We start from the raw sequence: 27,341 nt of genomic DNA, 5'->3' as shown, positions 1-27,341 counted from the left end.
ACGACCGCAAGAAGAAAGTAACGCGGTAGATGGATCAACGGTGTCCACGAGCTGAGTTTCCTCTAAAGCTTCTACAGTCAAATTGATCTCCTCACTGCACAACAAGGAGTACAGATCTCCAAGCTGAGTGGTTGCAAATTTATCCGAATGGAGGTTTTGAAAGCATTATAGTTTCCCGGTAACCCATTGAGGGTGTATAAGATTATATCTTCAGTGTCTATGCTGCTACCAGCAGCATTGATCGCATCGACTTTGGATTTAACAAGAGAAAGATATTGCGTCATCGTCATATCTTTCATGGTTAAATGGTGAAGTTCATTCTTAAGTTGTAGTATGCGTGACCGATTCGTAGATTGCAGCCGTTTGTCAATGGTTACCCATACAGAGTGAGTGTGGTCTAAGTTTAGAACATAAGGTAACAACGGAGGAGAGATAACTGAATACAAGGCTGCTTTTAAGTTCTGATCTATAAGTTGCCAAAGTGTAAAATCAGGATTAACAGAGGAAGATTGATCAGAACCTATTATATACTTAGTCGGAGCAGAGGCAGAACCATCAAGAAACCCATGGAAACCATTTGCTTGGAAAACTTTGATAACCTGAGCTCTCCAGGTAGAGTGGTTATCAGGGGTAAGAGAATAATGGACAACATTTTTAATGTTGCTCATAAGAAACTTGAGGGAGGAGGGGATTTGCGTGTCAGTCAGATGACTGTAAGCAGATGCTGCTGCCGGAGAGGAGGTAGACGAAGTGGCCGAAGCAGACATTTGAATGCAGAAAATCTTACTGTAGCAACTCTATAAATAAGCAGAGAGAAGAACCTTACGGTAGGGGCTCTGATACCATGATAAATTCTTCATTTAATATCTGAGAACAAGCATTAATACATTTCCAGAAGACTGAAAGGAACGATCAAGAACGAACAGAGAGCATTAAATCTAGTTTTCCGCTTCTCCATTGCCTTCGACTGCTAGTGTTTGTTCTTCCTCTTAGCCATTTCTTTGTAGCTGCTTTGGCTTTGCTTAAAATACGTTCTTTGAAAGAGTCGCTAAAGAAGCTTATTCGCATCCTTCGATGTCATCATATCTGAAGTCACAACGGGAGTTGCTCGCTGCGAAGGTAATCATCTTTCTTCCCTTTCGCGCAATTCTTCAGTCAAATCCTGTAAATTCGTCGAACTCAAGAGGGAAACGGAGGATTCTACTCGATGAGAAGTTTAGAGGCTGTTTGGTAGCACCGAGGATTTCATTTAAGTAGGATTTCCTAAATCCTCTAATTCCAGATTTATGAAATCCTTATGGGTTTAAATCCTAAAAACTGTTTGACAACATTTATGATAAATCTTATGTGACTGATTGGCCATTTAATTCAGGTTTTAAGGCGGTTAAAAGATTTTACATGCATTTCATCAATAATTAAAGTATTAGGTGGTTAAAATATTTAAGGCGTTTAATTATTATTTATAATATTTGATAATTATTATTTTCATTTAAAATCATATTTAATCCTATTAATTATTTTGAAATAACTAACTATTTAACTAATAATTTTATTAATTATTTAATTAGTTTTTCTTAATTATTAATATTTGAAATTATATTAAGTTATCCAACTAAGTTAACTTAGAGTAGTCTAGGTTTTGCCTTTCCCTTCTCTTTTTCTTTCGGCTTCGTTCCTTCGCAGCAGTGTAGAGTTTTTCACGAGTTCTTCGTCGCTGTTCGACTTCGCTCCTTCGACGACGTTACCTTCCTGTTGGAGCGGAAGTTACGACATTTTTTGTTCGGAAGCAACAAAGGGAGGTCGCTTTCTGTGAAGGTAATTTTCTCACTTTCGCCCGCTTCTTCGGCCAAATCCCGTGAATCCGCCGAACCAAAGGATTTCGTAAATCCAGGATTTACCACGAAAAGAGGGAATTTTCCGTCAACCGGGGGCCGGGGCTTTGATTTACCGTGAGATTTGTTTTTGCATTTTTGACCGTTTGGCTGGATTTAACTCAAATCCGGCCTAAATCCTGCATCCAAACAGCCCCTTAAAGTTGATTTTTGCCATTTCACAGTATTTAGGTCGCCCTTAGCTAAAACCCTAACGACTAAAGCCACCCGCAACCTAGGGGCTCACAACAGCTTTCCGTGGAAGATGGGCAAGAAGAAGAAGTCATTCATAGATAAGAAGAATTCCGCAACTTTCAAGCTTCTCGCTTGCGATACTTCTACCTTCCCGGAATCTGCCGCGGCTGCTGTTCCCCCGGTAACCGCCCGCGTATTCGTCAGGGTTGATAACAATTCTGTTAACGTACGAGGCATCTTCGAGGACGACAATGGCAGAGACGATCGTGCTGCCCCCGAGCCAGCAGGCCTGAAAGGAGAAGATGACGTCGATTCCATATTTGCCGATGCGCCTGGCGACACCGATGATGAAGGGAGCTTCTCGCAGCCATGGCCGAGTCATGTTGCCCGCGGCTCGAGTGATCGGACTTCCCATTTTCTTCCGGATGAATTTAGAAAGGAAATCCTGGAGCTTGGGTTGCCCGACGACGGCTATAACTATCTTCAGCATCTTCGGGAGATCAGCAACGCTGGCGCTGGCTCTGCTTACTATCAGAACAGCAAGGCAAGATTAGATCTTGTGCCGCTTGATGTTAAGGTATGTCTAGTTTTTCTTCTTTAAAGGGTTGCATTTTCTAGTTTGGAATTCACTGATTTTTTTCCTGATAATCTTGTAAGGCCTTTGATGCCAAGAGGCTAACAATTAGTGGAGCTGAATCAAAAAAGAATTCAATCTATGCTGTTGCATCTAAGGCGGTTGGTATTAAGGTTCAGAAGGTTGTTGATCCTGATGTGTCGAGGTTGCTCGAGGATAGCGATCTGTCAAGGTTTGGGTCTGATACCGAGGAATTTGAGGATGATTTCGTGTTCAAGGCCAATCTTCCTGAGGGAAATGAGGGGGAAAGTGAAGAAGTTGAAGAAACTGAACCAGGAGCTGGTGAAGCTGAAAGGCAAATGTGCTTGATCAAAACTGAGCAGGAGGGTGAGTCTTTTGATGAGGATAGTGAAGATGAGTTGGATGATGGTGACAAGCCTAGAATTCACAGGCTTCTGGACGAACAGTTTGATTTGGTGACTACTCTTTTCTTGTTCACATGATAATTTTATCTTTCTTTGAAGAAAATTCTCTTATAATCGTATATAATTTGCTGTTAGGTCATATTCATTGAACTGGTTGCTGTTTCTTTCATGCTGCCAGTTCAATGACATAATTTTTGTTGAATCTAAACTTGAAAGGTTGTTGCAATTCCTTCTAATGAGAATCTCCCATTTGGTTCCTGCCATATTTACATTTTTAAAAGATTCTAATTCAAATTATACACCAAAATAAATAGAGGGATAGAGTTTTTTAGTTATTATTTTTGATAAATAAATGCCAAGAAAATATACATGAAACAGTGAATGAAGCTATCTAGTGAACAAATCAACCTTAAACAATGAACTATGAGATTGTACAAACAGAAGTGGAGCTATTTCTTAAATAATGATAAAAATTGGCTACTTATATGTGTTTGTGTTGATATCAACTGCAGTTCTAAAATAACTAATGTGTTGTTGTATTTAACTTATCATGTTTTGAAATTTTGTAAGGTTGATTTAATAATATGTTATGCTTTTTACCATACACTCTGGACCTGATAGCAGTTTGAAGAAGGTGATAGTTTGTTATACATTCATCAGAGTTTCTGTTCATGGTATGATCGTTACTTCATGACAATAGTTTGTATTCTTGTTTAGAGACAACTAAATTTTTTTGGAAACACATGCAAAGTATTCATTAGATCACAGGAAGTACTTCTTTGTTGGGATAGAAATTGAAAGTTGATTACAGTAGTGTGTATAATTTTGGGAGATTTCTCATTTTCATATTGAGAAAACTTCTTTTGATAAATCATAGCTTTTCTCAATTATTATACTTTAATATGTTTATTTTTATTTCCAATGGTCATTTGTCTTTTTCTTGTACTTATGATCTTTTCTTTTTATATTGTGAGCACTACAGAACTTTAAATAAGCATAATTTAATCTCTGTTTAAAATTGCGCAATTAGAGGCGCGCCTTGAGGCGCGCCTTTGCGCAATTCCTTCAAAAAACGCCTCATAACCTACGCAATTCTGTGTCCTTAAGAGGCGTACGCCTCATTGGGACTGAGGCGCGCCTCAGAGGCGCAATTGCGCAATTTCTGGTGAGGCGTACGCCTCTCTGGGATAGGGCCTACTCACTTAAAATGAGCCCTTTTCTCTCCTTTTACCCAATAGCCTTCAGCAAAGAGCAAACCCGACATTTCTCCCTCCCGCACGCTCTAGGTCGCGCCTCAGCACGCACGCCGTCGGCCTCCTTCCCGCCGCTTCTCCTGCCGGTACCGCCTCTCTTCGACGAAGTGGAAACTTTCGGCCGCCCTCTAGGAGTACTCCACATTGGATTTTAGGTATTTTTATTAAGTTTAGGGATATATTTTTCAAGTTTAAGAAAAACTAGGGTTCATATTATTTTTATTTTTTTTAGTGTATTTGATTTTTTGCTTTAGGAGACATGATTAGAGGTAAAGAAAAGACGAATACGTCATTGCGGAGGGACCCTTCTTGGAAGTATAGTGTACAAGTTGACATTAGCGGCGGAGAGAAGAGCTATGGTTTTATTTGAAATGTAATTTTTGCCGATAAAGTGGTGAAGTGGAGTTTACCCGCATGAAGGAACATCTATCATGCTCGCACAAAAATAGTAGCACTGTGCAAAACTGCCAGACAATGTGAAGGAAGAAATAAGTGCTTACATGAAGAAACTACCACTGCTAAACACGTTACAACAGGAGCAATTGATGATAAGGCGGTACATGGTGTCTTATTGTGAGCGATAGTGAGAAAGGGCTTTTCCTCCCTAACATAGTAACATGTAGAGGTGCAGCGGTCCTATTGTGAGTCAGTATATGACTATCCAGGAGTGGATAGAGGAGAAGCAGAGATGAGCATGCAGCTGCTACTTTAGAGAGGGTCAGCACAGTTTCATGGACATTGTGGGTTTTTTTGAGAATGCCAAACCATTTAATGTTGCTACATCGCCTGCCTAATTCGTATGTTTGCGGTCTGTAGGATTGTATGGAAGAGGGTTGAAGGCCACATTCCATGTATGAGTTGCGAAATGGATTTTAAAAGAGGAGCTGCATAACACAGAGCGAAGCATTCAGGAGATTAAAAGGACATGGATTTAGACTGGTGACTATTAGTCAGATGGATGGTCTGACATGAAGAGCAGGAGCTTGATTAACATCCTTGTCAACAATCCCTACACGGCACGGTGTTCTTCACGATCAAGTTGATGCTTCAAGGAGGTGAAAATGCTATATTTCATTTTTTAATTTACGTTGATTGTGTTATTGAGGAGATTGAAGCAATTGGTTGTCAGGTAGTGACTGAATGTCAGTGCATACAAAGCAGCTGGTCAGATGTGATAGAAGATGACACACCTAGGGCTGCAAGCGAACCAAACGTTCGTCGAGCTACTCGTTGTTCGGTCGATTAAAGCTCGTTTTGCGATCGTTAATTTAACTATAACAAACAAACCTGAACAATATTTTTAATATCCGATCTTAAATAAACAAACTCTTAGACACTACTAATGCTATCGGCTCATTTAATGTTCGCGAATCAACATCATTTGAAGTTCGTGAACAAGCTCGATATTAAGCTCGATAAAAGCTCGATTCATGTTCGATTTGAACTTGAATAGGAATAAGCTCGATATAAAAAATAATTAATTAATATAATATAAAACATTACTTTGTTACATAGACAATTGCTTTTAGTAGTAAATGTTGTTTGTTATCATAAAGATATGTTCAATGAACGTGTTTGCTTGATAGTTAAAAAAATTCGTTAAATATGTTCGGCAACAAAGCCTCGCACTAAAAACTAAACGAACGAACATGAACTGAACATGAACCAAACATGAACACTCCTTAATTTATAATATAACCAAACATGAACACAACGCTAAATTCGAACAAACATGAACCAACTTGAACAAGCTGATATTAAATGAACACAAACATGAAACACTCACATACTCGGCTCGGCTCGGTTCGTTTGTAGCCCTAGACACACCTATAGGTTTGCCACCTCCTATTTGACACTGCAGAGCTTGATGGAGGTATGGAAAGATTAATACCGGAGCAGGCAGATAGGAGCTTGCAGATTTACAGCCTTGTTCTGTCCGTCAATAAAGAGGATTTTTTTGGTTTGAATGCAGCAAAAGCAACCATTTCTAAAATCTCCAGGTATAATTATTTTGTAAATGCAAAACACTTTATTCAGTTCTGATTATGTTTTTTCTTGAAAACAGTTGAATGGTGGATCAATTTGGTTCCACCCTGATTACAGAGTTTTTGCTGAAGAGTGTTGGCCTTCACTTGTTCTCTTCTGGGTGGAGCGAAAATCTGGAGTAGCATATAGCCAAGTGCAATCAACTAGATGAGAAGAATCGGCTATACATCAGAATGAAACTCGTTCATGTATTATATATGCACACTATGATGTTGAGAGATGAGAGAGGTTGAGGAAAATAGGGGTTGAAAGGATGTAGTGACTCATTAGTGTGTTGATGATACCTGATGTCGCTGATAATGAGTGTTACATATGCAGATAGACAGAATTTGCCTATTATAGACTTACAGTAGTAGATCTAGCTGTAGATGTTTTGAGAGCGCGACAGCCACAGATCAAGTTGCACATCCTACTAGTACTACACCACACACATCATAGCTTGCAACGCACAATCAATCAAGTTTAACATTCCACAGAGACTTCTTATATGCTATACATTACAGTTATTGTCAATGAGCATGAACCATGAATACATGATTAAGTGTCTTTCTCTCTTAATCGAACAGGGAAGAGAAAAGTGAGTCATGTTGAAGATGATGATGACATGGCATTCATAGATACAATTGGAGAAGAAGATTCACTTGAAGATCTATTTAGTGATGGGATATGATTTCATTTTATATGTTTTTTGTATTCTGGGAGTTTTGGGATATGATTTCATTTTATATGTTTTTTGTATTCTGGGAGTTTTGTTAAACTAATATTTTGTGATTTTGTACTTTGGGACATGATTTTATTGCATCTACTTTCTTATTTTTCACTATTTTCATATATCATTTAGATGTTTTTATTGTAAGGTACAATATTGCTATTATTTTCCTGCTAAAACCCTTGATTTTTCATTTACGCAATTCTGTGTCCGTGAGGCTTACGTCTCAGACCGCCTCGCCTCACGGACGAAAACCACCTCGAGGCTTAATTACGCAATTTTAAACCTTGAATTTAATTGATAATTTTAATTGGGACCTCTTCTAAAGTGAAAAATTAGAACAATGAAGGAAATTTTTACACAAATCTTAGGATTAGTTTTCCAGAGGCGAGTTCGTATGCAATTTTAATGAACATCAAATTTATAATTATCAATCAATAATATAAAATAGTTCAAGTGGTACTTAGATGTGAAGGTTTAAGTATTTTGGATCAAATATGCGAAAGATCGAGCTTATACAAGGGGTAGTAACTATTAAAATTCAAGTGGGTGTTTAAAATATAGAAGTGTCTTGATTATGTAAGTACTTAACCTTAGAGTTTGTAAAATTTTTATTAGCATATGAGGTAGATTATATATTTATATGATTTTGATTGTTAGGAAACAAAGAAATGACTAATTCTTTAGTTGAGTATGAGAGAAAGGAAAATGTTAACATGGGTGCATTGTAAAATTAGTGAGGATGAAGTTTAAAATATTGTATTAGGCGAACAATGGTATCTTCATCTTCATTCATTCTTATTGAGTTTTTCTTGATGTGTTAAATCTGTTAATTGTAAATCTTTTCGAGCAACTTCTGTTGATCTAGGGAGCAAAGAAAGCTGGTGATCAATAAGATTTTTTATGATCATTATTTGTGCATTAGATTGTGAAAGATTAAATAGATTTTTTTTAACAATACATTTCTTTATGGGAATGTTGAAATAGATGATTTTTGATAATGCCATTTAGATCAGAGAGGATGTCGTCGAACAATCAGATTGTTGTTCATACATTATAAGTGGGAGACCACGACCAAGAAGTTGAGCCATTTGATCAATTTTTTTATTATGGCATGATAGTGAGAGTTTGAATCTTTTTAACTTATTTGGATAAGTTTTTTTTTATATATAAATTTATAATAGGTTAGTTTCTATAAGAATGATCATTTAGTTTAAATTAATTTTATTTATGATTTGTACCTAGTGTTTTTATTTCTTTGTTGAGTTTGTTTAGGAAGTGGATAGTTCAATCTACACTTTAATCTTATGTTTTATATTTTTGCAAAAAAAAAAAAAAAAAAATTTCATTTTTTATTTTTGAAAAAAAAAAAAAAAAAAGAAATTTCATCTTTTCTTTTTATTTTCTCTTTCTCTTCTCATTACCAAAAAAAAACCCTGAAGCCCTTAAGGATCATTAAACCTTGGGTGCTATTGTTGTAGTCTCTAATCCCTTAGAATGCTCCTTGCCTTGCATGGGTTGTGGCCTTCTTGTATTGTTGTTGATTGATTGCTAGCTGTCTTGCTAGTAAAATATTATAGCATTGTCATTGTTTTACCATTAAAATTATCGACAGAAAAATCATACCATTGAGACCAGAGAGGATGGCTTGCAGTTCGTAGGAACGATTAGCAATTTGAGCATACATTATAAGGGGGAGATCAAGGGTTATGAAGTTGTACAATTTGATCAAAATTTAGATTATAGCATGATAGTGGCGAGTTTGAATTTTTTGACTTATTAGAATAAGTTTGCATTTGAATTTAAGTTCCTATAGGAATTATTATTTAGTTTAAATTTTATGATTGCTTATTTGTAGATAGGGTTTTAATTTCTTTTTTGAATTTGTTAGGAAGTAGATTAGTTAAATCTCCATAATAATTATCTATCTTTGATTTTTATGCATTTTAAGATTTTATATTTTTGTAGTCCCACAAGAAATCATTCCTCCCTCCTATAAATAGGTGACATATTGCTTTACTTATTTTTAGAACTCTTTTGCTTAGGAGAGTTCAGAGATAGTGAGGGGATTCTATTGACGCCCATAGGCTAGTTCAAGTTTCACATAAGTCCTTATGTTAAGTTCACTGCTCAACTTATCATTCGTAATTTCAAATTTTGTTCTCATTCTATAATTTAAATTTTGTTCATTTTATTGCAATTATGTCTCAAAACCTTTTTTTTTTGCTTGGGTCACCAGTCAATGTAAATTCAACAACCTCCCTCCTGTAGGGGCATCTACGGGAGTGCTAGGACTTCTTACCATGCATAAAAAAGCGTGCATGATTGGTGTTGCACAGCACCACATTAAAACAATATGCATATGCATTCATCACCTGAATGAGAAAGTGCGAAATTTTTCTGTTGCGTCGAAATAATGCACGCAAGTACTTAATTTACAAGTTCGCCGCTGTACGGAGTAATGCTTTGGGTACTTAATTTTGAGCCTTTGAGTGCTATCTTGTGCGAGACATCAATGATGCGGTAGCAATATTTGCTTTAAGACAATAAGTACACACTTTTTTGTTTTCTCCTTTTTTCATTTCTCTTTTTTATTTTCTTTTCAATTTTTTTTTTCCTTTTGCGAAGTTTTTTTTATATGAGATGGAGAGAAAGAAGAAAGAGAATGAAGGAGAAAGTGGGAAGGAGGGTTCAAGAGAAATGAATGATTTCCTCTCTCTCTCTCTCTCTCTTCAGAGAGAGAAAGAAATGTAGAGAGAATACTTGATAGAAAAAGCGGTAGAGAGGAAAAGAGTTAGAAGGAAAATAGAAAGTGTTAGAAAGAAAGAGCTGGGGAGAAAGGAAGAGAAAACTTTGTTTAAAGAAAGAGAGTAGAGAGAGAAGGAGAGAGGGTTAGAGAGAGAATATAGAAATATTTATCTATTTAGAGAGAGAGAGAGGGGTGAGGTGGCAGAGAGAATGGGTGAGGTAGAGAAATTGAGGGATTGAAGGAGAGAGAGTGAGAGTGAAAGAGAGGGAGAAAGAGAAATAGAGAGAGAAAGATGGATTAGTGGCTTGGATCACCAATGATGATAGTTGTGGTGGGTTAGGAAGGCAAGCTAGAGGATCAGCGGTTACTACATGTAATAGGAGCTGGTGGCAAGCAGGCGTTAGTGAGTGCAAGTGGGGATAGGAGGCACGTGGGATTTATTGGAGGCATTCTCTCTGCGATAGGATAAATCAACTTTTTAAACCAAACAATAAACAGTAAAATACCAAAACAGCCTCCCTCTAATTTCCTCCCAAATCAGCCCCAAATTTGCCATATTCCCTTAATTTTTTTCCTCCCAAATCAGTCCTCAAATTTGCCCCCAAATCTGTCTTCTTTAATTAGGAAATAATTCCTAATTAATTCCCTGCAAATCACTCCTCTTCAATTAAAAAATATTTTCTAATTAACTCCCTCCAAATCAGCCCCCAAATATATCCTCTTTAATTAGGAAACATCTCCTAATTGATTCCATCTAAATCAGCCCCCAAATCAGCCTCTTTCCCTTAATAAAACCTTCCTAATTCCCTCCTAAATCTAATTCAAATCAGCCATCTTTCCCTAAATAATTTTTCATAATTATTTCTTCCATGATTTCTCCTCACATAATGAATATTAACTCCCTTGGGCTCCAAAAGGTGGGCTGTCCTGGTTTATCAGCTATCAACTAACTCATGTCATAACTCTCCAAATTTGGAAAACACCTGCTATTTTACTATTTTTTATAGCAAATAGGAGTTGGTATAACCAATGTTTAAAATTGTGTATTCGGATATTGAGGCATTTTTCATTCGTGAGGCGAGGCGTAAGCCTCAAGGCGTTTTGAGGCGTAAGCCTCAGAATCAAAAGATTGCGTAAACATAAATGATAATTTTTTATATACTAATGAGTGAATAGTATAAAATATAAAAAAGCATAAGATATGAAGTGAAATTCCCAATAATAAGACAACATGAAATATAGTTCAACTCAAAATTCTATGTTTCCCAAATCCTAATATTCTTTTCATTAACATATAATTCAAATTTTCAAAAATAAATAGCAATGACATATCACATAAGAACTCATAAGTCATCAGCATTGTCATCACTAAGGGGTTCTTCATTTGAATCATCATTATGATGAACTGCTCTCGCCCCTTCCTCCTCTCCTATAGAGTCCAATGTCGGGCATTTAATTCAAGATTTATATAAGTTTTAATATATATAGCGTGAGGCGTAAGCCTCATGCCAGTGAGGTGAGGCGAGCCTCAACCAAGTTGAGGCGCAAGCCTCATAAAAAAACTCGAGGCGTAAGCATCGAGGCATTTTTTACTGGAATTGTGCAAAGGCAGACCTCAAGGCGAGCCTCATATTGCGCAATTTTAAACCATGGGTATAACCACAAGTGGACCAGAAAAAATATTAAAAAAACAAAGACAATTTATTTGCAATGATAAAGCTAAGTTAAAAGGTTGGTATATCATAAATCATCTATAAATGTCACCTTAGCTTTTATCATTTTTCTGTTCTTATTCGCTTGACATTAATTTTATCTACCAATTTCATAGGTGCATTTATACATTCATTGTACATGTCTAAATCACCATAATCTTATTTTTAACTACGTTCAATAGATTTATTTGCAATCATCTATTTTTATCTACCAATTTCAAATTTAGTTATTTTTAATTTATCTTTTTGCAATTTGCTACACATCCATCATAATATTCTCATTTCTATCATGCTCAGGCAGCTCAGCTTAGTATAATCTATTCTTTAACAACCAACATTCAAATCAATATAATACAATCAACTTAATTATGATTTTATAAAATTTACCTTAAAGTCTCCCCTCATAGCATCATATCATGTAGCATTTATTTGGCACTATTTATTGAAGATAGGATAGTAAATAATAGATAAGCAGTTCGGTCTTGTACAACAGTGGGATTGCAAGGTGAGCAAAATTTGTGGCAAAAAATGGGCAGTTAAATGTAATGCAGAAGAATTAGGAAGGTAAGGGTGTAAACTAGCAACAGCATGACTAAAAGTAGAATAAAAATATTTCTACAAAATAAAGTTAGCACATCATGTAACATTTCATAAGGAGAAATGATGGCGATTTTATGAAGCTAACCTCAAATAATTCAGATGAGAATATGGTAATTCTGAAAATTAAATTAGTGTGTCAACCACTCAAATTTGACTTAAGGTTCTCTGTATTGAAAATTGAGCCTTTTTCTTTAGCTGCATTCATTATTTTCTATCCCTGTAAGATGTCCTTAGTTGGTTCTTAATATTATCTCGTGTCTTATTTGGCTTTTGTTTCTTTTACAGCTCGCACTACAAGAGTATGGTGAAACATATAGTGATGATGATGGTTATCTAGGAGAGGAAGGTGAGACAATTGTTGCAAAGCTTCATGATGCTCTAAAGGAGTGCAAGGTGGATGATTTAGAATTTGAAGAGCACTATAGAGTTCCTGGGGATTATGTACATAAACAAGATGCACACGTGGGGATCCCGTTGGATGATTCTACGGATGTAATTAGCAAGTGTAGAGAGTATGCTGATAAGTATTGTGATGATGATGAGGATGAAGAACAGTTTATCATGGTTGAGGAAAGTAGTGATGAATTAGAAATTTGGGACTGTGAGACTATTGTGTCTACTTATTCAAACCTTGACAACCATCCTGGAACAATAAAAACTCCAGAGATTCTGAAAAGAAAATTTGCAAAAAGCTTTCCAGTTGATTCAATTCGAAAGACTGATATGATTGAACTTAGAGGAAAAGAGAAGCTTCCAGTGGAGTTTTTACCACATGCCAAAAAGGATCTTGAGAAGGTGAAGAAACCAGCTGGTTTTGAGAAGCAAAAGATTAAACCACGTAGAGAGGAATCAAAAGATGAGAAAAAAGAACGCAAGGTACAAATAGATATCTTTAGTTGTTTCTCATTTTTTTTCTGTTGCTGCATGAAAATGGAGTTTGGCATATCAATTGGTTTTTTATGTTAATTACAAAGGTTACAGAGTGTGTGGCTTTAATACCCAAACCTGCTGCTGTTGCAAAAAATTGAATCACTTTATTTTCTTTACGCTACATGGTGCAATTTGTGTTATGCTTATGTATATTTTGAATACTTGTAGCTGCGATTATTTTTTTACATCAGTTAAAAAGTATATTTAATTAATTAGTGTTTGGGTTTTTTCTTCTATATCCATCCGAGCATGCATGCATGAAGATGATTTGGCCATGCATCAGTAATGTAAATTTAACATCCTAATGGATGGTCTAGACCATAAAATAAATTATTTATTAATTTTCTGATGTAAGAACACCAAAATCATATGAATTTTTTGAACATGTATAGTGTGACAGTTGAAATTATTTTCAATGGCTTAGATTTCAACATTTGTAGGTATGCTTATGTTTATGTTTAGTGAGGGGCATTACAGGACGTCCATTTTTTTATCAAGTTTGATTAATGGTCAAGCATTCATAGTAACTTTAAATTAGATCATCGTGTTGTTATTAGGTTGTAGATCAACATCACTTTTCTAGATCTTATATTTGAATCTACTAAAATAAATATCTAAATCTATATCATCATGAATAACAGGACATAAATTTTCACAAATTTTCAACGTTATGTAGTCTTGCATTAACCATGCAAATATAATCCCCTAGTGAAGAGTATTATAATAATTCATTAATATCATAATCTAGACTATTCAAATCATGTGATATTTTAATTCTGAATTGTGTACGATCTGGAATAATTTCAATGGATTTGATTTAAAAGCTAAAAATAATAATAAAGTGACTTTTAGTGAAGCACATCAAGTATCAATTCTTTTTCATCAAGTTTGAGTAGTAATCAAATATACATAGAAGTGATCAAATAAGATAAACGATTGTTTGAAGTTGTAGATTTACATCAATGATCTTGATATTTTGTTTGAATGTAATACTATAAAATTTATCTGGACAAGGAATGAGTTTTTACCATAAAAAGTATGAGATAGCAGGTGCATTTTATACCTTTCATCCACATTTTTTAATGGTGTAGATTTAAATAGATTATTCTTTTTTTTTCCACTTTGAAATATGAGATTTAAATATATAATTCTCCTTTTTTACTTCGAAACTTCATATTTATTGAGCTAAAATCTATTTTAAATGTCATAACTAATTTATTCCTTACCCTACATTATGACATCATATCTGCGAGCTCCCGCGACACACATCCCGATTCCTCATCAACAAGGAGGAAAAGAAAAAAAAAGATTATTGTGGCAGATTGCAATCTGTTATCTACTACCTGCAATGATGCTGATAAACTCATTATAGTAATCTCATCCTTCATGCCAATAGGCTTCAAGGCTGAATACAAGCAGGATACATCCTGCTCTAATTGTTTTCTTTAGTCACCTTCATGTTGATTTATTGCTGGGAAATTGCCTTAACAAAGTCTACAAGCCTTAGTTTATGTTCTTATGAGTATCATTCTGGAAAGATCTATAATATGATCATTGTGGAACTGTTATGTTTATTTATCATTTTTATTATTTTGACCGTTTACTGCTTATGTAATTACTAATGCTGTATGTAGGTAGCTGTGAAAGAGGAAAGGAGAGAAGCTAGACGTGCGAAGAAAGAACTTAAGGGTCTGTACCGATGCGAAACCCAGAAGGCTCAGAAGGTTGCTGCCGTTTCAATGCCATCTGCTATCCACCTTATGTAAGCATCTTCTTCTTAGGAGAAATAATAGTCCTTTTTATAAGTTAATTAATCTCTGCCTTAGTTTTGTTGACAATATGGAACAGTTAATGTCTGCTTTAATCACTGGCATTCTTGTCTTTTCGAGAGATTAATTTCATAATAGAATTGATCCTTATATTTAGACAAATATAAATGATAGAAAGAGAAAAAATAATAGTTGAGCATTCTCAATTAAGAGAATGCATTACATAATGAAAACAAAATATTTTCTAATTACTAACTTTTCAATTTGATAAATCTTTATAGTAACACTCCCCTCAAATTCGAGTGCAAATATCATAAAGATCCAACTTTTTGTAAAGGTTGAAGAATCGAAGAGGTCTCAGTGGCTCAGAGTTTTTGTAAAAATATTTATTAATGTTCTTCATCAGAGACATGATAAGTGATGAACATCTTTGACAAAATTATATCTCGAATGAAATGACCATCTATTTCATTGTGTTTTGTTCTTTTGTGAAAAAAATAAAGTTGCTACTAACATGGATGGATGCCTGATTATTACACTTAAAGAATAATAGGTTAGAGTAACAAGAAAGAAACTCTTCAGTAAGATCTTTTATCCACTTCATTTGATAGGTGGAATGCAAATATTTGTATTTAGCTTCAATGATAGATATAACAATAATAATATACTTTTTCTTTCTCAATGAAATAAGATTTTCTCCCACAAAAATATAACATCTTGCAATAGACTTCCAATCTTAACAAATTCAAGATAGTTAACGTTGGAGTTGACTTACCTGTAGTTGATTGCGCTTCTAAAGAACTGGTCATTTTCTTATAGACTTCTTAATATATTTTAAAATACTTGGACAACATTTTGGTTTTCTTCTTTGGATCATATGCTGACTTACCACACCAATAGCGATGGAAATATTTGGTTGATTGATAGTTAGATAAGCTTATTAACCAAGCAACAATAATGAATAGTATCTTTAAAATTTCCCTATCATTTAAAGCCTATGAAGCATCCATAGGAGAGATTTGGTAGCTTTTCATTAGAATCCTAACTTCCTTAATTATGTTTGTTACACATTTCACTCGAGATAGATCATCATTGATGTATGTAAACTCGATTTCGAGAAAGTATGTTGGATTTCCCAAAAATTTTTAATAGATCTCTTCTCCAAGCTGATAGTCTTTCACTTACTCTAAAAGCCAGTCTTTGTCTGCCAACAGTGATGAAAGTATATATGAAGTATCATTTTGAAAAGAAGACTCTGGCAGTTGCTATGAAGAAGTTAGTGGTCATGAAGTCAGCAACTCAAATGATGGAGATCAACCTTAAAATGAAAAATCAAGATTAAAAACCTTGAAAAATTCATGATGAAATATGAAAAAAGTTTAAAAAGAATCAACAATAAAGACAAATCATAAGACCTCTCTCCTTCCTATTTTAACAATTTGTACAACAAAGGGAAGCCAACTAACTATTTCCCAATAGAAGATTATTAGATAAATTTAGTAGCCAAAAAAGTTAAGCTCTCATATGTTTTTATTGCAAACAAGAAAAATAGGCATTACTATCTCTAACAATGTCGTCGCCAACATTGCCAATACCCATCGATGCTATCCATCGATACCAATGTTGATGCTCGTCGTCAAAATGGTTGAAACTTGTCGCCATTCTTAAGATTGACGCTCGTTGGCTGTTGGCATCACCAAGAATATTATCTGTCATCAATACCAATACAAACACCCATCATTATCAATCAGGCCTACTCTTTCCATCTCCATAAACATCAATGCATGCTTATTGTCACTAAGGCTTGGTTTGGGATAGTTTTTTTCCTGCTTCTAAAAGCAGCTTTTTAGTACAAAAATTAAAATTTTTGTACTAGAAAGCTGCTTTTAGAAGCAGGAAAAAAACTATCCCAAACCAAGCCTTAGTGACAACAAGCATGCATTGATGTTTAATTTTTGTACTAGAAAGTTGCTTTAAGAAGCGGTAAAGAAACCGTCTCAAACGAAGCCTAAGTCGATGTCTGCTTTTTTAATCACAATCTTCACTTCTCTACAGGGAACAGTCAGATCAAAGCCCCAAATGTCTTTTGAACAACATTCCAATTCTTCAAATCTCCATCAACTTCAAATTACATTTACCCTAAACCATAAACCCTAAATTAACTGCATTTCAACTTCAAATTACATTTACCATTATAAATATCTTTGACAATTTTCTTGCTTATTTTGATGTGAATTATATTAATCAATATTTTGGCCAATCTTACCAAATGATTTACTAATCGGTAGAATATATGTTGTATCAATGGCAGGTAACATCCATTTCGGCTTTTCCATTCTATGAGAAATTGTCTCCAAGTTTTGGATGATGCAGAAGTTTTGCCAAATAGGTCATGTTGATTATCTTATTCACCTTTCTGTTTGATATAGCGTTCTTACAATTATTAACAGCTTTGCTTTTGGTTGCCTTCCTGCAGTGGTTTGGCTCCCTTTTCAATATTTATTTCTATCAGCTCCTTTCATTCTGTATGGTTACTGTGATCAAAGTCAATTTTTTTTTAGAGAGAAATGGATAGTCCATACATTAGATAATTCTTATTGTTGTTTAGAATCTGTTTGGGATAGCTGCAACTTTTTGTATATATGATTGTAAAATTATTGTGGACAAATTAATTTTTTAAAAAACTATTGTGAAAAGCAGCTTCCTAGTAAATAAGGCTTCGTTTGGGATAGCTTTCTTATTGCTTCTTAAATTAACTTTTTAAAAAGCTATTTTAAGAAGCATTAAGAAAGCTGTTCAAAACGAAACCTAAATTTCTTGAAAGCAATAAAAAAAATATAAAAATTAATTGCGGTCTAAAAAATAAAGCAATAAAAAAGTTTCCTGAAAAAAATCTTTAGATTTTGACAAACTTGTTGTCGAGAATACTACTCTTGAGATGGGCGAATTATTACATCCGGTCACCGGACGTCTGGAACCCAATCCAAATGAGTCACGTCACCTGAATATATTGGGTTCCGGTGTATTTTGGTGACATGACGCGTCTGAATTGGTGTCCGGATGAATCCGGACATTGGACGTAATAATTTGACGATATTGTATGATAGTCTCAAACTAACTGTATTCTACATAAATATTATGCCAAAAAGATCTGTTATTAATGGCCTTCTGAAAGTCATATGGATATAAATGTTTTGTTTAAAATTCTTATAAAATATTAATCTTTTTTGTGGAAAGAAATTTTTTTTTTTAATGAGCAATAATGATAATTCTTATAAAATATTGATAACATTATTTGCTCTGAAATTAACATGAGAGCTAACAGCATTACTTAAATTAAAGAGATATAGATAGAATCCCGAGGCTGTGAATGTGATAAAAGCAAACTAATTATATTGATCTTCATCTTCTCTATAACAACAAAAAGTACATATATTTAAATTTAGGTTTCGTTTGTGATTATTTTTTCACTGTTTATTAAAGTAATTTTTTGATATAAAAATAAAAATTTTAATAAAAAAATTATTTTAAGTAGTAAGAAAGCTGTTCCAAACAAAGTCTTATACTAAGTATGAATTTTTAAGTTTAATAGAATTATTTTAAAATGAGTGAAATATAAAGTTTAATTTGATATTTATTTATTATATTAATTCAATAATTTTGAACTTATTTTGATCTAATTTTTATTAGAATATTTCAATATGAAATTATTTCTTTCTTTTTTCATTAACCTAATTAAGGTTGTTTTTTTTGTTATAAGTTGGAGAAGAAGGGCAAGTGTAGGGCGAATTATTACGGCCGTGACCGGAATGTCCGGACACCAATCCAGACGCGCCACGTCATCCGGATATATTGGACTTCGGATGTATCTGGGTGACATGGCGTGTCTTGATTGGTGCTGGATGAATCCGGACACCAGACATAATAATTTTCCCAAGTGTAGAGGGCAGGACTCAATAATGACTGATGAAAATTATATTTTCAAGGTCATAAATCAAACCTAAATCTCTTTTAAGAAAAAACTTAGGCACATGCTTTAATCCTTCAATAGAATAATTGATTTTAATTTAATAAATAAATTATTTGATTTTAGTTTTGATAAATCTTTAGAATATTCAAATAATTAGCATCAATGTTGATATAATATTTGAATGAAAATTTTTTATAATTAAATTCAAGAACATCCAAGTTTTAATTTTGATAAATTTATAGCTAAATTGAATGTCTTGATAAGACGAACTCATTGACACCGCAAATGATTGTATCTGAATTCATCCGAACCTAACTAAAGCACTTGAAACATATTTGAAAGTTGAATAAGCTTGAAAACTCTTTTGTATTTTTCAATGAATAATGTCAATAACCACCATTAGCAATTTATGTACCATCCCAAAATCATGCCACCTAAGTATTTTTGTCAAATTACCAACATCCAATATACCTCATGTTTTTTCCTCTTATAAGGTTTTCATAGAAATTTTTTTGATATATTCTAACTTATATCTGTGCATGCTGAATCTTTGCACAAAGCTAATATATCAAATTCACACTCTATTATCATAATTTTTTAGGACGTAACAAATTTAAATAAATATTTATATATAGTTGACTTTTTGGGGGTATTTACATACAAATCACTCAAAATATTAAGATTTACATATTTAACATCTAACCTTCTTAATTTATACGTAGAATATTGAAAGCATTAAATGACAAATAATAATATCACCGCCATCATCATCATCATCACCTCTATTACAATATCATCATCATCAACAACGAGGGAAAAAGGTTGTTAGCGATGAAATTTATGGCAACAATTTGGTTTCAACAGTGAAGAATGAGCGATGTAAGTTACAGGCGAAGGAATCATAGACGAAGCAACAAAATCAGCGCATTGCAGATAACGTTAACCCTCATCATGATAAGATCTCATCATGAATTTCTCATATATTTCAGCTAAGCTCCATCCCGCTAGAAAAAAAAGGGGATGGTGGTCAAAGACCCTTTTAACATGGCGACTTTCTAGAGGATTTCATTACCCCACCGAGTTTAGCTGACTTGGTGGGCGAGCATGATTGAAAATTCTCAACCCATGTTTGATTCTTCTGTCATGCAGCATGATTTCTTAAATGGGGAGAAAATAATTGCGTGGCTTTGCACCTGTGGGGTTGGTTGCTAGTAGGCTCATCGAAAGATTAGTTACACTGTCATACGTCTCCTTTAAAAGTGGCAGCGGCTAGAGACCTCGTTCCAAAAAAAAAACCTTTATTAATAAAGTACTCAATTTTATTTAATTTAAATTAAATTTATGTATTAATTTTATAAATTTAATATTTTGAGTGAATCTACCTTTATATTTTAATTTTCTTGGCAAAATTGGGCGGATGCTTGTGAAGCCTTTGCTTTCTTGACTTCCAAGAAAGATGTCCTGGGCGGTCGGAACAAAATGCAGCCTATATCAAGCAAGAGAGGGAGAGAGACCGAGTAGAACAAACGAGCGAGCACCTATAAACTTTAAAAATGGATCGGGACGGCGGCATAAGGAGGAGGATCACACGGGGAATGATTCCGGTTCTTGCTTTACACGTTGGCACTGAATTCTACCGGCTTCGGCGGAAGCCGCCGGTGACGGCGGGGCTCATCCTCGCCAATACCCTGATTTATCTCCGACCCGGAGCCCTTGACCGGCTTCTCCCCACCATCGACGAGGTCTGGTTTAATCCCCATCTAATTGTCAAGGTACTTCTCTCATCCTATCTGCTTCTTCTCTCAACCCTAATTTTGAAGAATAATAGTTATATATATCTTTAGTTATCAAAGATGGAGAAAGTAAATTTGTTTGGAGATTACTTTGTGGTAGTCATGGCATTATAAAAGAAATTAAGTGGGTTTAATTCTTACAACTGTTAGTGTTTGGGAATTCTTTTATGCATCATTACGCGCTCCAGCGCAGGTAAAAAGACCAATCATAAGCTTTCTGGTCTAAAATTGGCTTATGTTTGATGATATTTTCGTCTATTTGTTTTTTATTGCGTATGATTCTGAGGTGTTAACGAATGATAAGTGGCTTGATCTTGAAAATTTTTAACGATTCAAATTTAATGATGTTAGCCATTCACGAAATTTGTAGCGAATGGAATTGAATGTTCTACTCTCTTTCACTATATTTTACTTTTCTGTCTTTTAAACATTCATCAAAATATTAATTGGGAATTAATTTTAGCTAAACAGGGTGTCATTTTTGTAAGAGCAATAGATTATCGTGTTATTATCAATAGTAATATAGACTATGTCTATATGTCAAGAAATTTGTATACAATCATAATCTTTGAATTTAATGAAAACATTATCTTTGTATTACAAGGGTTTCATTATGATGCGTACATTAAATCCTTCTGAATTCCCACATTAGCCAGAGCTTCGTTAATTATGATTGTATAGTGATTTCTTGCCCTATTCTTTTGTTAAATTCAGAAGATTAGAAAAGCGAAAAGCATTTAAACTTTATTCAATGTAATCCCTATTTATAGACTATACAAGGTGCTTAAATAAAGGAATTCATTAGCAATATTGTGACTCTCCCTGAGTCTGAATTTTTAAAGAATAGTGTATGATCCCCTTGGCTTTGTTTATACCCATTAAGGAGCATAAACTTAGAGAACCTTCCAAACCAGGCCCTTGGTGATTGTTTGAGCCCATATATGGTCTTTTTTAATTTGCATACCTTGTTACCTTTATAATTTTCCTTAAATCCTGGTGGTATTTTCATAAATATTTCTTCTTCCAGATCCCCATGTAGGAATGCGTTTCTTACATCCAATTGTTCCAGATGCCAATTGTACTTAGCTGCTATTGAGAGTAGAATTCTGACAGTGTTCATCTTGGCTACTGGTGCAAAAGTTTCTTGGTAGTCAATGCTATATGTCTGAGTGTAATATTTTGCCACTAGTCTTGCTTTATATCTTTTCAGTTTGCCATCAGCTTTGTATTTTACAGAGAACAATAATTTGCAGCCAACCGGTTTTTTTTCTGTCGGTGGATTGATGATCTCCCATATCTATATTAAGTTTCTCAACTATTCTACTAAAACCTCCATGTCATTTTGAGATTATTGATATTTACCTACTATTTTTGTAATAGTTCATAAATTTTTAATCTAATTTTATTCTAGGAGCATAAACATTATCCATAAAATGCTTCATATATAGTTAAACTAAGCATAGTTAATTATATTATTAACCCTAGTCATCGTATAATTAAACGCATGTTTCTTTCAACTCTCTTTTCAATACTTAATTAGTTCATATCTTTTTTAACCTTCAATGTATTTAACCCTCCCCAATGTATTTAAAGTTTTCCATCTTTTCATAAAGTTTATTGCAGAAGTATTATTTTTATTTATTTTTAATTTTTTGTGTCAGCTACTTTTCTAGCATTTCATTGAAATTTCTTAAATTTTTTTTAATATATTTACAAGTGATGTGAGACTTGGTCAAACTATCAATCACATTTCATCTCAATTATATTAAACTATGACAAATCCTTCATGGACATCTCACCGGCCTTGTCTATTGCTCACTGCAATTAATTAATATTGGGACAAATCACCGATGGGTGACTTCATAGCTGATCTTTGCCCAATTCTCTCTATAACTTGTTTACTTCCAGCACCACTTTGGAGAATGCGCCAACACTAGAAATATTGAAAATTTCATGCATTTTCCAATGGTTTTATGATTGATTGTCAACCTAATATCAAAAAACTCAAAACTCATCCTTTCTCATCTGAGCCTATGATTTACATGGATAGTTTAGTTTTCTTCTTGTATTTTTTTGAATTTCACAGTTCCTTTTGGTAGTTAATTGCATGAAGAAGTAAGAAGCGGGCAGTTATATATTCTGCTACTTTGTAACTAGGATTTTCTTTGTTTGTGATCATAGAAGTATATTGCGTCAATTACATTCAGCTTCTAAAGGTGGGCGACTATCTCTTATAGGTCATCATTATAATTATCATTAACTTTATTCCAGTTATTTGAGGTTGTTTTTATGAACTCTTATTATTTATTCTTTCCTATCTACTTCTTAGAAGCCTTTCATATAGGCCGCCTTTATTAATTGAAATTTTGCCTTGATCTGTCATCACCAATTTTCATATGGTCATTGAAAGGTGACTCCAATTTAAATGTCAACAAGTGATTTGAGAATGTACTAATTCAATAATGGCTTATTGGACAAATATTTATGGAATAGTGATAGAGGGAGGAGCTAGGGGCTTGTTGGTTTGGAGATATGGAAAATTCTAATAATTCATGCCTTATTAGGATGAGTAGCATTTCTTTTGTTTAACTATATAATGTTTTTTCCTTTCTTGTTAGGTAGCTTTCTTAGGATAAGAAGTTTATTTATGCTTACATAAATCACCTGTTATATTCCATGGAGCATTATAGAGCAAGGGCGGAACTATAGTGAGCTTAGGGGGGGCAATTGCCCCCCCTTAAAAAAAATTTTTTTTTTATAGGAGTAAAAAAAAAAAAAAAATTATAAGAGTAAAAAAATTTTTTGCCCCTCAAATTTTTTTTTGCCCCCCCTAAAAAAATTTTTGTCCTAACTTGCCCTAAAATATCTACATATTTCTTCACATTTAGTTCTAATATTCTCTTTCATGCTTTTAATAACAGTTTAATTACACATTTTTTCTTTATTTTTCTTGCTTAATTTTTTTAAAAAACTTTTCGTAATGTATAGATATATAATATTATTTTTTAAATATTTAATTATTTTTGTGTTGTATTTTTGCCCCCCCTCAAAATTAAAGCCGGTTCCGCCCCTGTCATAGAGTTTATGTTTTTCGTGTATAAGAAAGGTTTGGAAAATCTCTAAATAATGGGGCTTTCTTTTTTCTTTTTGTTTTTTTATAATAATGGGGCTTTCTTTTATGTCGATTCTAGGAGGCTTAGGTATGGTTTTGAGACAACCTTACTTGGAGTGATAAAGGAAAACTTGCCCCTTACATTCTCCTCTCCTTTTTTCCCTACGTCATCATCCCCTTTCCCATCCCAAGTCCCAACCCACCTTTTTGGGTCTTGATTAAAATTGGATTTTTGAGGTGGATTTAAAAAGATGGAGGGAGGACGTGGAGTTAGAGAATCCTATTGGAAATGGTGGTTGGTGGATTGATAGTGATGCTAGTGCGTTTGAGTGGATGGGGGAGACCATGGGTAGAGATTTCACTTTGCTCTCTTAAATTCAATAAGGCTTATTTAGCAATTTACCAAAACACTATATGGTGTGGAAGAATGCAGAAAAACTTTATCGCTATAGAGATGTAAATATCTTTTTACTTGCCGTATGTTGTCCAATATCATTCAGTATCATGCTGCCGATTTTTGTAGCAATATTTTCTTTTTGCATCCAGTGCTCTCTATTATATGTTTCCCTCTGAAGAATTTTTTTGTGCATTTCTTCCATGATCACTTCTATTCATTTGACTCATATTGTCCCAAAATTTGTCATATATATGTTAATGGAATTTTAATTATACTTATATTCAAGTCATTAAATATATGTATGCAAGAGCTATTACTTATGCTCAAAGTTCAAACGCAAGGTGGTTTGACCAAGTATTTTCCTATTTCTGTTGGATTACATCATGGATCGGCTTTAAGCCCATATCTTATTGCTTTAGTTATGGATGTTCTTATTAGACATTTGTAAGAGAATGTAATATGGTGTATCCTTTTTGCTGATTATATTCTTCTTGTTGATAAGACTAAAGAGGGAGTTGAAGGTAAACTTAAATTATGGAGGTCAACCTTAGAGTAAAAAAATTTTAATTTGATTAGATCTAAAACTGAATACATGGAGTATAATATTAATAATAATAGATCTAATGGAGGAATTGTGAATTTGGATAATTAAGTCATTAATAGGAGTATACGTTTTAGATATATTGGGTTTATTGTTCAAAGTGATGGGGAGATAGATGGGGATATTATTAGTAGAATTCAACTTGGGTGGTTGAAGTGGAGGAATGCATTGGACATGTTGTGTGATAGAAAAGTACTCCTCAAACTTAAGGGAAGTTTTTGTGAGATAGTGGTGAGATCTGGAATTCTTTATGGTGCAAAATGTTGGAATTAAAAGAGAAGTATAAAATTAAGTGTTACAGAGATCAGGATGCTCGGGCGGATGAGTGGCTTCACTCTTATAGACAGAATGTGAAACCAGCATATACATGAAAATGTTGTTAAAGTAGCTCCAGTGGCAGATAAGATTAGAAAGAGTCTACTTAGATGGTTTGGTTACATAAAACATCGGCATTTTGATGACTAGGCTGAGATAGTAGAAGCATTAGATTTGGCCTATGTTAAGAAAGGTAGAAGTATGCCTAAAAAAACTTGGTTATAAAATATTAGAAATGACCTTCTTTTATTAGATTTAAATGATAATTTGACTCTTAACAGGGCAACAACAATATCAAGCCTTTATCCCACTACGTGGGGTCGGCTACATGAATTTTTTTCCTCCAACATGGTCAAATTCTCATATAAATTTAATAAAAATTGTCATTTATGATATTTTCTAACTAAGTCTTTTTAGGTCTAACTCTACATCTCTTAATATAGGGCAAATTTAATACATCTACTCTCATAACCTGATTATCAGAAGGCCGAGAATTTACGTGACCAAACCATCTAAGGTGGCTATTAATAGGACACAATGGAGAAAAAGGATTCATGTAGCCGACTCCACGTAGTGGGATGCTTGATGTTGTTGTTGTTATACTTCACAGCAGCTTTGCAAGAATAGGTTTCTCCCCAACTATTTACTTTCATACCTACAGCACAGTGCAGAATTTGAAGACTTATTTAATACAGTAAATCATGAACTTCAACTCTTCATTTTTGTTTTTGCAGTACAGGGACCTAAGGCGCTTTTTCTTGTCAGCTTTCTACCACATGGGTGAATCCCATCTAGTTTACAACATGATGTCCCTCTTGTGGAAGGGGATTCAGCTGGAAACGTCAATGGGCAGTGTGGAATTCGCTTCAATGGTAGCAGCATTACTTGGTCTCTCCCAAGGAATCACTCTACTTCTTGCTAAAAGCTTGCTACTCTTCTTCGATTATGAAACTGCATATTATAACCAGTATGCTGTGGGCTTTTCTGGCGTTCTATTCGCCATGAAGGTTGTGCTGAATTCAGAATCAGATGACTTGACCTCTCTGAACGGTCTCCTGGTTCCTGCACGTCACGCCGCTTGGGTAGAATTGATTCTCATCCAGTTATTTGTTCCTGGAGTGTCCTTCCTTGGTCATCTTGGTGGTATTCTTGCTGGGCTTCTCTATCTCAAGCTGCGACGATCTTACAGCGGTCCAGATCCCCTTGCTGCTTTAATCAGGAAGGTCGCTGGTGCTATAACCTGGCCTGTGAAGTTTTTGAAAAGCTTGATTGGGTGGCAAACTCGGCGAATAACAGGACGAGGTACTGTTGGAAGCAGGCGGCCAGTTCAAAGGGTATATGATGTGTGGAGATGCACTGCCTGCACATATGATAATTCTGCTTTGGCCGATGTATGCGAGATGTGCAGCACTGAGAGGTCGGGTCATGGGTTCGCTTCACCGGCGCCATCCAATAATAATGGCGCGCTCAGCTTGGAAGAGGTAAGGCGGCGGCGGCTTGAAAGATTCAGTAGATGACATTACAAAATTTCTAATATTGCAAGACGATGTCCTCTGGTTCTGCAGTTTTACTTTGTTTTGTTTGAATAGTAACAAAGCCACACAGAAATTTGGGCCTTTTAGGTATGGCAATTCTGTCCCAGGCTGTAGTCATAGTTTACTGAGGTTCAGCTTATGGGTAATGTTTTGTTTTACTTCGAAGTAAATAATCTACTTTCCCCTGCCATATGAACTGTTGGCGGATTATTGCCTTACTGTCTTAAATATTTGAAGTAGTTCCTACTCGTTAAATTTGTTAATTCACTATGCAGCAAAATGGCTTCATTGTTGATCAAAATTGCACCACATCGCTGTTTGTGTTGAAAATTTGAATTTGTATCTCCTTATATCAAATTCTAAGCTCTGTTTGATTGATGCAATACAATTGCTACTTCCAGTTGCGCCCTCCATTGTCCATTCCATATGAGTTATAGGTTGTTATCCACTATGTATGTATGTTCATAGCACTTTTTATAACATATGAAAAATTAGGCTCAATGGCAATTTAACATATGTTTCTGAGGTGCCATGAAAATTTTGGAGGATTTGGAATGCATGGATTATGAATTAGAGTCAAAAGAAGTTTTGGGTATTGAGGACGTTATGAATTCAATGGCGAAGTCCGTTTTGCGATCGGACGTTGTTTGGGCGTTGTTGCCGGCAATTTCCTCGATTTGTGCATTGTCATCTCGGGATTTGTGTTGTCACCTCGGACGCCCCCAATTGAATAGGTTGACAGTGATTTTGGGTGCCAACAATGTTTCGAAAGCAACAATGAAATT

The 27,341-nt window shown here is 34.5% G+C and overlaps 2 protein-coding genes across 5 annotated transcripts; both read left to right on the top strand.

Moving 5' to 3' along the window:
• Positions 1-1,634: 1,634 nt before the first annotated feature.
• On the top strand, positions 1,635-17,501 carry LOC110113237 (protein LTV1 homolog). 3 transcript variants are annotated; one of them, XR_002305121.2, is made up of 6 exons: positions 1,635-2,643; positions 2,724-3,116; positions 12,420-13,010; positions 14,699-14,826; positions 17,145-17,222; positions 17,310-17,501. XR_002305121.2 is itself a non-coding variant. In XM_020845717.2 (6 exons), exons 2-6 carry the CDS (start codon positions 2,137-2,139, stop codon positions 17,146-17,148), a joined length of 1,623 nt encoding a protein of 540 aa, XP_020701376.1. In that variant the 5' UTR covers positions 1,635-1,815; positions 2,057-2,136; the 3' UTR covers positions 17,149-17,501. The 3 variants fall into 3 exon arrangements, 2 of the variants coding, with proteins under 2 accessions (XP_020701376.1, XP_020701375.1); XM_020845717.2 differs by having other exon boundaries at positions 1,635-1,815; positions 2,057-2,643; positions 17,145-17,501; XM_020845716.2 differs by having other exon boundaries at positions 1,635-1,949; positions 2,057-2,643; positions 17,145-17,501.
• Positions 17,502-20,217: 2,716 nt separating this feature from the next.
• Positions 20,218-26,913, top strand: LOC110113242 (rhomboid-like protein 14, mitochondrial). 2 transcript variants are annotated; one of them, XM_020845725.2, is made up of 2 exons: positions 20,218-20,575; positions 25,756-26,913. In XM_020845725.2, exons 1-2 carry the CDS (start codon positions 20,357-20,359, stop codon positions 26,536-26,538), a joined length of 1,002 nt encoding a protein of 333 aa, XP_020701384.1. In that variant the 5' UTR covers positions 20,218-20,356; the 3' UTR covers positions 26,539-26,913. The 2 variants fall into 2 exon arrangements, with proteins under 2 accessions (XP_020701384.1, XP_020701385.1); XM_020845726.2 differs by lacking the exon at positions 20,218-20,575 and adding an exon at positions 25,358-25,648.
• The last annotated feature ends 428 nt before the right edge of the window (positions 26,914-27,341 follow it).

This window comes from Dendrobium catenatum, unplaced genomic scaffold (genome assembly GCF_001605985.2).
Source record: "Dendrobium catenatum unplaced genomic scaffold, ASM160598v2 original_scaffold_144855, whole genome shotgun sequence".
In the NCBI taxonomy this organism is placed as follows: Eukaryota; Viridiplantae; Streptophyta; class Magnoliopsida; order Asparagales; family Orchidaceae; genus Dendrobium; species Dendrobium catenatum.
This window is presented reverse-complemented; position numbering and strand designations above follow the sequence as displayed.